We start from the raw sequence: 12788 nt of genomic DNA, 5'->3' as shown, positions 1-12788 counted from the left end.
GAAATTCTGAGTTACCAGTCAAAATGGGTTTTTTTTTTTTGTGGAACTCAACTCACATTTACAGCTTGGAAAGTCTGAGCAGACACACGTACTGTGAGTTAGTAATCCAAGATGGCAGCACTGAACTTTCAACAGCAGTAAAACTGAAACTTTCTTCTGTGCTGCCACTCTTTTGTATTTTTGACTCACTAAATAAGCCAAACACAGAGGACTGATTAGGTTTGATTCATGAATGTGTTTTTTGAAGTACAAAAAGCTCCATAATGACCCACACCTTTTTTCACAGCTCGGCTCATGTGATGACTCACGTGATTAATTGTGGATCTATGACCCACTTAAAGTAAAACCCTCACTGAGGTTAAAATACCTGGGACTCTTTACTGTTTGCTTTTAGAAGTCAAAGAGCCTCTTAGATGAGAGGTGACACATCTTCAAGAAATGTAAAGAAGTTTAGTCACTTTCCTTCCAAACTTCTTAGACCACCATGAGCTGGATGACTGAGAACCTACACAGACATTAAACCAGAAATAGAAAGGAGGCACATAGATACAGTAGTTCATACTGTTGCCTCACAGCAAGAAAGTTTCCTGTTAGAATCCACCAGCTGGGCTGTTTGTGTGAAGTTTGCATGTTCTCCCTCCACCTGTCTGGGTTCTCTCCAAAGTCATATATTATTATGTTAACTGGTGATTCAGGTGATTGCCTGCAGGTGTGAATGTGAACATGAATGGTTGTCTGTCTCTCCATAACCTGTCTAGTTGGACCTCATCTTTCACACTATGAAAGCTACTATAGGCTCCGCCCACATTAGAGTCCAAAAGGACAACACAGCAGTAAATGCTTTAAGGTGTGGTAACTTTGTGATTGGGTAGTCCCCTCCATATGAGAATAAGGTGTACCTCAGTTTCTCACTTCTCATTCTCAATATACAGTCTATAATATTAATAATAGTTAAAGCCTGCAAACACAGCATCTATCCTTATTCTGTCAAACACTTTCTTACAAAGATAACCTTTGATTAAGGTTTGTTGCAGTATCATCTACACACACTCGCAAACATGTTGATATCGAAGTGTTTTAGATTGTTTAACAGCAGGTGTGTTTCTCCATCCCTCCACTTTTCTGTGGGAAAGGTAAAATACATTAAGATGTTGCTTCATGTTTTATGTTATTTGCAGTTTATATGTTAACATAAGTGCAAAAGTTTCAGTACATATCAATATGTTATGAGGCTCGAAGACATGAAATCTGAAAAGGCCTAAAAACTTGTCCAGCAGACAGTTTGGAGTCAAACACTGACGTCATCATCACAGGTGTAGGAACCATTTCTGTAAAACCAGACAAACAGACACATTAGTATCAGTAGGTTTAGATGATTTACTGGCTCCTCTGCTGGTTACAAAGCAGTGATTATACTTTGGAGTTTTGTGTTATACTGTGAGGAACTGGCCTGTTTGGAAGTTGCAGTAAGAAGAAAACATGTCTGTATATGATGCTGTGGACAGAGAGAGTGATGGATGATTTTATTTATTTCAGAGATAAATGAACATTTACAGCACGTCCATGCAGAGACTCTTAAAGACATGAGCGTGAGAAACAAGCTTTTCACCGTTTCTCTTGATGCCCACATGCTTTATTTATTCTTTAGTCCAGCATGTGTCATCACCACAATAAAGCTACTTTTAACCTGTTTTCACACATTGTCATACCTGCACATTTCCACTCTGCTGTGTTGACTTTAAAGAAGACAAACGTTAGACTTCAGGCTGAAACCACAGGCTGCATTTCCTCTTTTCTTGGAGGCCCAGACAGATATTTTGTGGTGTCTGATTTTCAGCAGATAAAAACAAACCAACAACAGTCTTTTCCACACATGCAGTCATCACAGTCTGCTCAGAGAAACAAAGAACAAACGGGGAGGGGGTGACCTGAACCACTAGACTCATATGTACTATCATCTACAGGTTGAGTCATCTGCCAATTAATAGTACTCTGAAACTTCCTTAGTCCCACCCCAACCCAAACCCCTGAATTCATTTTAAATGAAACTCAGACTTTCAGCTTTCAGCAAATGTGAGAAACTAAAGCATATTTTAACACAGTCCCAACAGTGGTGGTCTCACAGGGGCTTCATCGAGCTCTCCATCTGTGGAGGGTACTCGACCATCCTGGAGGAGGGCCAAGGGATGGGTCCCGTGACTGCCAGTTAGTCCTCACAGATGACTCCCCAACAGGTTGGTGTACAGTCCATGAAGGCTCTCGGCTCAACAGCTGTTAGATCAGTCATTGGGTGTCTCACACATAAATGCTGGAGCTTCAAGCTGTCACCCTGGCACTCAAGCAAGTTCTGTCGGGTCTGCAGGGGCACCATGTCATCGTCAGAACAGACAGGGCAGAAGACAACCTTTTTCTTTTTATATAGAGAGTCAACATTTTTCTATCTGTTCATCTCCCTGCAGAACAATGTCCCTCCCCTTGCATGTGACAACCTGGCAAATGCTTTTCCCTTCCCTCTATATTTCCTCCTCCAGTCATTCCTTTGCAAGGTCCAGACCGAGGAGGTGGGGTTGATCCTGGTGGCCCCACTTTGGCCCCACATGGCCTGGTTTCCAGCTGTCCCACTACTCCTGTCCAGGACTCCCTTTTCTGAAGGTCCTCCTGTCCCAGGTGAAGGGGGTCACCGTTCCATCTTTTCCCAGTAGGACCCAGTAGCACTAGGGGTGTTTTGCCGGAAACCAAAAAGAACATAAATGGGAAAATAAATGACAACTGGCCAGCTTACTTGATACAGTCTGACGTACAGATTCCAGGGAAGTTAGAAGCCAGACTTAAAAGGCACAGAGGGAGACTGAGAGGTGAGGTGCTGGGACGTGAATTGAATCTCTGTATAGACTCGGAGAAGATGATCTCCACAAGCTCCGGTAGGTGGGTGAGCAGTTACACAGACTGTACTCCGACACTAGACAACCGTCGTGCAGCTCCTTAAGAACGCTTCTGATGAAAGCGTCTGACGAGTAGCAGGTGTGCCAGAGGCTCAGTGAATTGGTGCCCCGCCTACCTGCAGTGATGGGAATAACGGTGTTACAAGTAACGGTGTTACTAACAAGGTTACTTTTTTCAGATTAATGAGTAATCTAACTAATTGCTATTTCAATCGTTACAACATAGTTACCGTTACAAACCGTTACGCAACGGCATGCGGTGCGGTTGCGTTACTTTTTGTCAACAGACGGTTGAAGCTGTGTTCAGCTTACCACATCCTATATCAGTTGCACAGAAGTAGCTGTCTACGTAAGTCATCTGGGTGCTACGGCTTTAAGTAACTGCGCGTGCTCCTGTGGACGGCAATCACTTTCTGGAAGACGACCACTTTTTGGCACAACACCTGGAGCTAAGGGGGCAAAACAATCGCATGAGTGCTGCTGTTCGACTGAGGAAGAATAAAGTAGTCGTGGTAAGCCAATCACACGACTACTTCAAGATGACAAAGCAACAGGGTGATATATACCAGTTTTTAAATTGTGTTTATAGGCCAGAGTCATGATAAACAATATGTACGTGTGTTTTTTCCTGAATAGTTTCGTCACGTTTACTGTCTAAGAACAACGCTAGCAAACAGTTTCAGACTGACACCCAGTGACTTACAAATAGAAGGACTGGTCCCCCATTTCCTCCCATGAGTCCTGGATCTGGTTCTTCAGTGCTGTGCTTTTGAGATGCTGGAGGTTGCTGAACTGCAATGTCTGTCCCTGAAAACCACTTTTTTTTGCTGGCCATAAAATCTGCCAGGTGGATTAATGAGCTCTGTCGGTACACAGGCAATGCTGCTGCTGGTTGCTGGACTGGAAAGTGGTGATCCTCCGGCCCAACAGTTACGAACATCTCCCACTGGGGACCTGGACAAGGTTGCAGGCCTGGTTGCCCTGTGCCATCTCTGTGCTTTGTCACAGCATGTCTTGCAAATCTGGTCGTTCAGGAAGACAGACGAGATTTTTGTGAGCTTCCACTGTGGAATTCTGGGCAGACCCCTGTCTAAGTCACAATTGTTCCACAGGGTTGTGGAGGCCATTCAGCAGGCATATGCCTCTTCAGATGCTGATCTTGGTTCTTTGGACACAGTTACACCTACATTTACAACACACAGAGATTTATTTTTCTTCTGCAACATGTTGTGATGTAAATAATAGACTCTGAAGTCAAAGTCTTTTTCCTTTATCATCACAACTCTGGGAAATATTTAACACTCAGACAAGCAGACTAATGCATTGCAATAAAAAATAACTCAATTGCGCCCTCTGTTGAATACCAGCTCTAAACACAACCCAGTGTTTATATTGGAGAGGTGTTTTTGCATGAGAAAGGTGGAGAATGACAAGGATCTGACTGTCTGAAGTTACACAAAGATCTGGTTTTGTGGGTAGAGAGAGTGACAGATTCTCTTGAGATTTCTTATTTCAAATATAATTACACTGTTGCAGTGACATGATGTAACCCAGGGACAGGGACCTTAGAAACAGTACAACAGTAAATTATTTCATTTTTCTTTTTAATGAAAATTATTAACCTATGCCCATAAATGTGAAAGAGAGATCTATATGTGCATGCAGCTAAATTTGTGCAGGTCCACCACGACAAACAGTCACGTGTTAGAGAGCACAGCTCATGCAGTGAGAACCTTGTGCGCTGTCCATGGTGCTGAAATTGTAACAGTTTAATAAATTTAATATTTCACTATTTCTGGACGTGTGCAATAAGATGTGTGTGCAAGATTTGATATTAATCTGATACCAAGTAAAATACAAGGCCTGTATCACTGATACTGATACCAGTACCAATACTTTTTAAGTATTAACTACATCATCAGATTGCTAATTCTGAATGAAGGAGTTTTCATGACCATTAAGTTTTTTCTTTTTTTTGTCCTTTGGATTATTAATTAGTTAAAACCTGGGACCGAAATAAAAAACAATAATCTAGCACATCTAATAGTATTTTAACTACAGTAATCAGACAGTATCCTTTTCACATTTAGCACAACAGGGTAATTATATTGAATTAAATCTGAGTCATACTATGTTTGTTATATTTGTTTCAATTCCTGTAATTGTTTTCATTTAAATGTTTCAGTCAGATAAATGTATTATATCAATGTTTTAGCATAAATGACACTTTATGAGTAAGAATCAGCCAGTTCCACTTTGAAAATTAAAGTAATATAACTGAAATATTACTATTACCACAGTTATCTACATAGATATTCTCTGCTTACTGCGTTGCTGGATGGTCCTGGTTAGCTGAGCACGTTTGCTTACTTGTTTGCCTGGCACTGCTGAGTCAGTGACAGTAAAACATAAAACACAAGAGAGGAGAAGCAAACTGTGGCTGCTCTGTGACACCTGAAAGCAGCAGCATTTACACAGACAGCCAGGTTGCCTCTTTGATGAAACTGCAGCGGTGCACACAGGAGAACAGAAACTGAAGCATCAAGCTCATTACACTCGTATTGATCAACACTGATACAAATGCTGGTATCAAAATTATCAATATTTGGATCGATCCGCCCATGATTACTATTTATTTGAGTCCAATAAAACTTTATTAATGAAACTGTATTTTTAAAGTTTATTAATGTAAATGCTTTGATCACTATGACATCCATCCAAGGCCTGATTATTTTCATGATAGGGTCCAAAGTCAATATCATTCCTCTGTTCTGTCTGTTCTTCAGTCATATCAACATCTTCTCACTCCTTACAATAAATTATAAATGGATTAATGTCTCCCTCTATTGGCCACCAGCTGTAAGCACAGTCCAGTGATTGGACTTGGAAGCTGTGTTCAGAGTTTGACATGGGAAATATGGGACAAGGAACTATAACTTTATATCCACACTGACACTTAAAGCCCGTCACAGGACCGACCTTGAACACTGATGTCTATCTGATGTGGAGAATAGATGACTTCAAATGTTCTGTTCGCAAGATTTCGGGGAGCAATGAAGTGAAAACAGAATAACTAAATGAACATATCATAAATAATGATAAGAACAGCTGTTAGGAAGCTGGAGTTCATGGAGGAAACCCACACAGATGCAAACTAAAATGAATGTGCATCTAAAAAGTAAAATATGAGAACTTCCATTAAACAACGACTTGAGAGCTTCAAATGTTCGAGTAACACATGTAGCAGTAAAGTTAACACAGAAGCACTAAATGAACAGATGAAACAGCTGCTCATGAAATTCCCGCTGTGCTCTTTGTCTGAACTCCTTGTTTCCTCTCTGCTGTGTGAAGTTTGATGAGAACATGAATCAATCATAAATCTGCTAAAAGGAAGACTTGTGGCTCAAACCACAGGCTGTGTTTCCTCTTCTCTATGTGGCTCAGTCAGAAATCATGAGCTCCTTTAATTTCAGTGCATAAAAAAGTCATGAAGCAGAAGAGAAAGTTAGAAACTATATTTTAAGTAGTTTAAAAGCGATTTGATTTTGATTTATGTGTCACACACAGAGTTATCATGGTCTTGCTGAACATGTGATTGACACTGTCAAAATGAATCTGTATTACATGAAAGTACAGGCCGGACCACCTCGAGAAAACTGGAAAAACTGCTACACAGTAAAAAGGCTGCTGAGCATCATCAGAGCAGTTGTTACTTCCCATCATGTTGATAGCTTTAGTTCATTTTGGAGGGTTTGAAGCTGTTTTAAATGACAATGAGTGCTTTTAAATGAAAGCTCTCTTTCAGTGGATTCATGCACAACACTGAACAGCTGTAACATGTACTCTCAGTCTGACACACAACAACAACAACAACACACTTTATTTATATCACACTTTTATTAACAAAGTTGCAAAGTGCTTCACAGAAAGACATTTATAATATATTACAAATAAAATAAATAATTAAAAAGATAAAAAAAAAAGATCTACAGTACATTAAAGTAAATAAAAATTATTATCTAAGGGGAGAGAAACAAGCAAAACACACTAAACGATTCTTTCTGAAGGAAATATAAACTCAGGCATCAGGATCATTGCTTTGAATTCAAAACCTTCTCCTTTTCACTTAAAGTGACTTCAAGTATTTAAGAGACTTTAAAGAGAAAAAACAGCTAAAGAGCTGCTGTTAAGACTTTAGAGCTGTGGCTGAATTTGGATTTTGTCACAATCTGTGGCTGCAGACTCTGTGGCTCTTTGTAAGGATCCAAATGCAGACAACGAGAGACAAAATCAAAATTTTAACAAAAAAACGTTTTTCATGGCCAACAAACATGAACCAAATCAGGTTAACCAAAAATAAATAAAGAAAAAAAAAACTAAGCTGGGAAAGCTAAAACTTAAACTAACAGAAAATGTGGAACACTGGGAATACCTTGAAACACCTTGGAAGGATTGAGAGATGATCAGTGAAGTGGAAACACATTGGAAAACAGCTCTGATGAATTGAATATAACGAGACAGGGAAGCCAAACCAAACACACTGAACACGGGATGAAATGCTGTCAAACTAAAACAGGAAGTGTCATGGTCCTGAGTCTGAGGACTCAGTGGTTTGTGTTTCCTTATGCTTTTGTTCATTCCGAGTATGTATTCTGTTGTGATTTTGCCATTTGTTGGGTTTCTGTTCTTTGCCTGCCTGCTCCCACTTCTCTGTGTTCCCTCTGTCTGTCCATGGTGTTATTGTGTCTACTTATGAGTCCGCCTGTCAAGTTCAGTGTCCTGTCTGGTTCTCTGTCTGTTAGTTTCCTGTTTTATTGTGAAGGTCTCTGTCTGATGTGAGTGTGTTCAGATTACGTTTCCCCTGTCCCGTCAGCTCTGATTCCTCCCAGCCGTGTTGCCCTCCTGTCTCTCATCCCCTGATTACTGGTGTGTGTATTTAAGCCCTGTGTGTTCTCCTGCCTGTTGCTGGTTCGTCTGCGTTACGCCGTGTCAGTCTGCGTTACCCTGTGGTCCACGGTGTCCTGTTCCTCGTCTGTGTCTCATCCCGTTGTCGTATGCTCCCAGGTCTGTTATTTTTTAGTTCTCCCAGTTTAGGTGTCTTCAGTTATTTGTCATGCCCCACTGCTTGTTTGCCACTACACCTTTGTAAATAAACCTCACTAGCATTTCATCCACTGCCTGCATCTTGGGTCCTTCTTCCAACTCCACACGGCTTGCCTCGGCAGCTGTGACAGTAAGGACACGAACGCACGAGCTTGATGCAGAAACGGGGATAAACAAACAGAGAGACAAAAGACGAAACACAAGGAGAAGACAAAACACACTGACACTACTAAGACACACGGAGGGCGAGTGAGCAGACACATGGATGACACGACAGACTCTCACAAGCGACACAGGGATGAGACAAACACACAAGTGGAACCTCGCAGACAACAAACCATAAACTGGAAATACAAGAAAACTCAGAAACATAGGAAGAACTAAACTACTGCTTAAACTGTATAAACTTAAACCTAGACCATCTTCACACTTTCACAGAGAGACTCACAAAAGCAAAATAGCCTCAGAATCTTTGGTCAACGACCCAGCACCCTGACAGATTGACATTATTGTAGTCAGAGCTCTCCTCTGCATCACCACGTTGCCCTGTTGAGGTGATCAAATGAAAGCATTTCAAAACAAACACCTTCTGTTCTCTGCTTAAATACATTTATTATCAGTGAGAATAATTACCAATGTACATTTTGCATTTTAAATCTCACATTTTGTGCACTCACTTGTCTTGTTAATGACTTTGAGCTGAATCACAGATGCGACATTGGCAGCAATGAAATAATAATCTTACTGATGTTAATGTTCCCTTCCGTGAATCTCAACATTATTATGTTGGAGGGGTTTGTGTGTCCCATGGATCCCAGGGGCTGTGTTGTTGTTGGAGGGGGGGCCTCCTGGTAGGGTCTCCCATGGCAAATTTTATCCGGTCCCTCACCCAGGACCAGACAAACAATAATAAAAAAAAAAAAACCTGAATGAAAGGAACAGTTCACTCTGCCCTTGAAAGGGTTAATGGGGTCCCGCCATGAAGCAACGTCTGGGGAGGGTGCCTAAGAGCAAGCACCTGGTGGCCAGGCATTGGTCCATGGGGCCCGGCTGGGCATAGCCCAAAAAAAGGACATGGGTCCACCCTGCTATAGGCCCACCACTCGCAGGAGGAGAGGGGAGTAGATTGGCGCTACATCCACTGTACCGGTACGTCAAGATGAAGAGAGAACTGACCGTAAAAGTGAAGCTCTCAGTTTACATCTCTACCCTCACTTATGGTCACAAGCTCTGGGTTAGTGACCCCAAAGAACAAGATCGTGGATATAAGCAGTGGAAATAAGCTTACTTCAAAGTTTGGCTTGCTTCTCCTTTAGAGATAGCGTTAGGTGTTTGGCCATGCGGGAGGGGCTCAGAGTAGAACCACATTTGAGGTGGTTCAGGCATCTGACAAGGATGCCTCATGTGTGATGTTTTTCAGGCATGTCCCACTGTGAGGAGACCCTGGGGCAAAACAAGGAAATGCTGAAGAGATTATATCTCTCGGCTGGTGTGGGAAGCCTTGGTGTTCCCCCAGACAAGCTGGAGGATGTGGCCTCTCTGTTTAGGATGCTGCCCCCACGACCTGGTCCCAAGTGTAAGAAAATAGTTGGACGCATGGACTTCAATGTTAAACACAGTTATTATATAATCATCCAGCGTCCACAAGCTCAATATTAATGAAAGTTTATACTTTACCATTTTCAGTGTTTTCAAACCTTCTGATTATCTCATAGCCACAACGATCACCTGCAGGTCAGAGAAAATCAGTCACCTCATGTCTGTGATGCTATTTTAAACACAAATATTATTGAAAATAACATTTATATTAAAAGCTGCAGCAGATTTAATAAGTACAGTCTTGTTGCAAACAGCAGTATAATATTATAAGTGGATGAAAAACTAACCAGCAAGAAGAGAAGAGTACACTTGCTGCTGATGGTGTTGATTAAACGTCTGCTCATTAACAGCACCTTTATTAAAAATGTAAAATAAGACTTTTGCTTTTAAATGAACCTCATGATGGATTTGTGTCTTTGAAGGGTAAAGAGTTTGTGTTAAGTAAAGGAAAAGGTCTCACTGTTGGTTGTTGTGCAGCGATACAACAAGAGCAGGAGAATAATAATGAGAGAGACTCCACAAACCAGTCGAACAGTCAACCACACAGGAGATGAAGAGCTGTCAGCTCCTGACACAGTTACTGTGACAACAAACAATAAAGTTTAATTATACTTTATAATTCATAAAATAAGTTTAGGAAAGTTCTCAGAAAATAAAGCGAGGTGACTTCAAGCCTTAAAACAAAACTCATTTATAAAAATCCATCAGATGTTTTGATCCTGCTCACCTTTAACTGACATCCAGCTCTGTGCTGACTCTCTTCCTGAGTACTGACACTTGTAGAAACCTTCATCAGACTTTGACACTGCAGAGATCTTCAGCTCCCCTCGGGGATCATTTTGAATAAGTTTGTCATTGTGATAGAAAAACACATTGGAAAGTATTTTTTGTGTTCTCAAACTGCAGCTCAGACTAACAGAAGCTCCCTCAGTCACAGGATGAACAGGACTCACCAGGATAGGACCATTACCATCATCTGTGACACAATCACACACAATTGTTTCAGTCACATCAGCTGGTGCACACTTTGAGAAAAACCTGACAAACAATAATAAGAACAGATTGTACAAATGTTTTTCATTATGAAGATCTGATCTTGTACACTTAAAGACTACGGTACAAATACTGTATGCCACAAAAAAAATAATGGGAGAAATACACATTTGATGTCTAACTCATTAAAATCCAAGTAGTAAATGTATAATAACATACTCTGTACAGTGATGTTGACTGCACTGCTGAACTCTCCTGATCCAGACTCACACCAGTACACTGCAGTATCTGACTTTGATGTGTTGATGTCACATGTGGATCCAGTCATTCTCCTACAGTCAGAGAGTCGGCCGTCCTCAGAGAACTTCCTCACTCTCCACTCAGTGAAGTTTCCCTCACAGGTCAGTGAGACAGAGTCAGAGGTGAAGTGTTGCACTCTGTCAGGACTCACTGTGAGAGACGCTGCTGAATGAACATCTGGAAACAACATGCAGTGAAGAGACAAAGATCACAGATGTTAGCATTCAAAATATCACAGTGAAAATATACGTTTGACTTTTGCGTGGTTCACAGGAGTCCTGATAGTCATGCAGCCAGATTTACAGACTTTCAAATCATCAACATGAAGATTAAAATTCCTCACCTGCAGACCAAACAAACTTTGGTTGACTGTGATCAGTGTGATACTCTGGGTCTCCTCTTCCAGCTCTGCACACATATCCTGCTGTGTGTGTCTGTCCATGAATGATGTAGGAGTCCTGTGCAGTCCCACTGCCATCAGGTAGCAGCTCATAACTGGAGGATTTCTCTGATAGATCAGGAACAGCTTTATACCAGTAGAAGCTCCATCCTGCAGACGGAAGTTCAACCTCACAGTTCAGAGTTACTGAGGCTCCAGGACTCAGCCATGATGGAGACACAGTGAGGACAGGACGGGGTTCATCTGTTCAACAAAGATTTTCTCTCAATGTTTCGTCTCTTAACTCTGAATTCAATGTCACTAAAATGTTGACTCACAAATATTTATGATGAACTTTAAGAGTGAGACTATCTAAACATGTCAAATATCTCAACATGTACTAATAAAAACACATTTTTACAAACTGTTTCTATTTCCAGGTTAAATGAACTATGACTCTACTTACTGTCAGAAACTGTCAGTGTGACTGAATCACTCCACTCTGTTGTTTCATGCTGTGAACTTTTCATTCTGCCCTTACAGCGATAGTTTCCACTGTTGGATGATGAAGCAGATCTAATCCTGTATTCATTTTGATTTGGAGCTTTTATCATGCTGTTTGTTTCCCACTCACAATCCCACTCAGTGTCTCCTCCATGGATCTCACATCTGACAGTGATCGTCTCTCCTCTGTATATCTCAGACCAGTTTGGATACAGAGTCACAACAGGCCTGTTTGAGGCTGTTACTGTTCAAGAAAGTACAATAAAAACACATGAATGTCAAAAATGTTAATGCCTTTTGTTCTTCATCTTCCTCCTTAATCAGGAATTTATCTGACTTCATGTTAAACTCACCAGTTTTCCCAATCCTGACTGACTGGCTGTCCTCTGTGTAGTAAACTGGGTTTCCTCTTCCTCCTCTGCACCTGTAGAGTCCTTCCTGTGAGACACTGATTTGTCCATTTGAGTGGAAAACTGCATCTTGTGTGGTCAGGGCTTCAGAGGATTTCTCATCTCTGTACCAGTAGTATTTCCATCCAGATGATGATGATGGGCTCACAGAGCAGGTCAGGGTCACACTGCCCCCTACTGGAACAGCTGTGTTATCAGCTCTCAGTTTGGCCTTTGGTTTATCTGCAGTTCAGTTTAGAAAAAGAACAAAAGTCAATGACTGAATCAAACCAGTTGAAATAACTTGGTGGGAATATGTCAATAATAAATATCACATAACTTTAATGGTGAAGCTGCAACAAACTGTACAACTATCACACAAACACAACACTAATCTTTCATATTTAATTTGCTGCATTTCTAAGTTAAAAACACACATGAGGAACAATCAGTGGATTTAATGTTTCTTAGTGGATGTGGTGGAGCAGCTGAGACAGATCCAGCATTTGTTCTGCATTTCATCTTTCATGTATTAGAGCTGCACAGCAGAGAAGTTACTCTCATATGTTTTGTTCTCTT

The 12788-nt window shown here is 41.1% G+C and overlaps 2 protein-coding genes across 2 annotated transcripts in view; both read right to left on the bottom strand.

Annotated features, from left to right (window-relative positions):
• Positions 1-12788, bottom strand: part of LOC308408001 (Fc receptor-like protein 5) — a gene marked incomplete at its 5' end in the record, with an annotated part of 42586 nt that overhangs the window by 15994 nt on the left and 13804 nt on the right. The gene's annotated exons all lie outside the window — the stretch shown is intronic.
• Positions 8184-12731, bottom strand: LOC308400117 (Fc receptor-like protein 5; the record flags this gene model as incomplete). Its single annotated transcript, XM_080887617.1, has 9 exons — positions 8184-9773; positions 9932-9997; positions 10105-10224; positions 10372-10620; positions 10857-11114; positions 11281-11580; positions 11783-12058; positions 12174-12452; positions 12647-12731. The coding sequence occupies 9 exons, from the start codon at positions 12729-12731 to the stop codon at positions 9712-9714; spliced, it is 1695 nt and encodes a 564-aa protein (XP_080743743.1). The 3' UTR covers positions 8184-9711.

Source organism: Rhamphochromis sp. 'chilingali' (assembly GCF_963969265.1).
Source record: "Rhamphochromis sp. 'chilingali' genome assembly, chromosome: 1".
In the NCBI taxonomy this organism is placed as follows: Eukaryota; Metazoa; Chordata; class Actinopteri; order Cichliformes; family Cichlidae; genus Rhamphochromis; species Rhamphochromis sp. 'chilingali'.
Note: the sequence above shows the minus strand (reverse complement) of the source record. Positions and strands in the feature narration are given on the sequence as shown.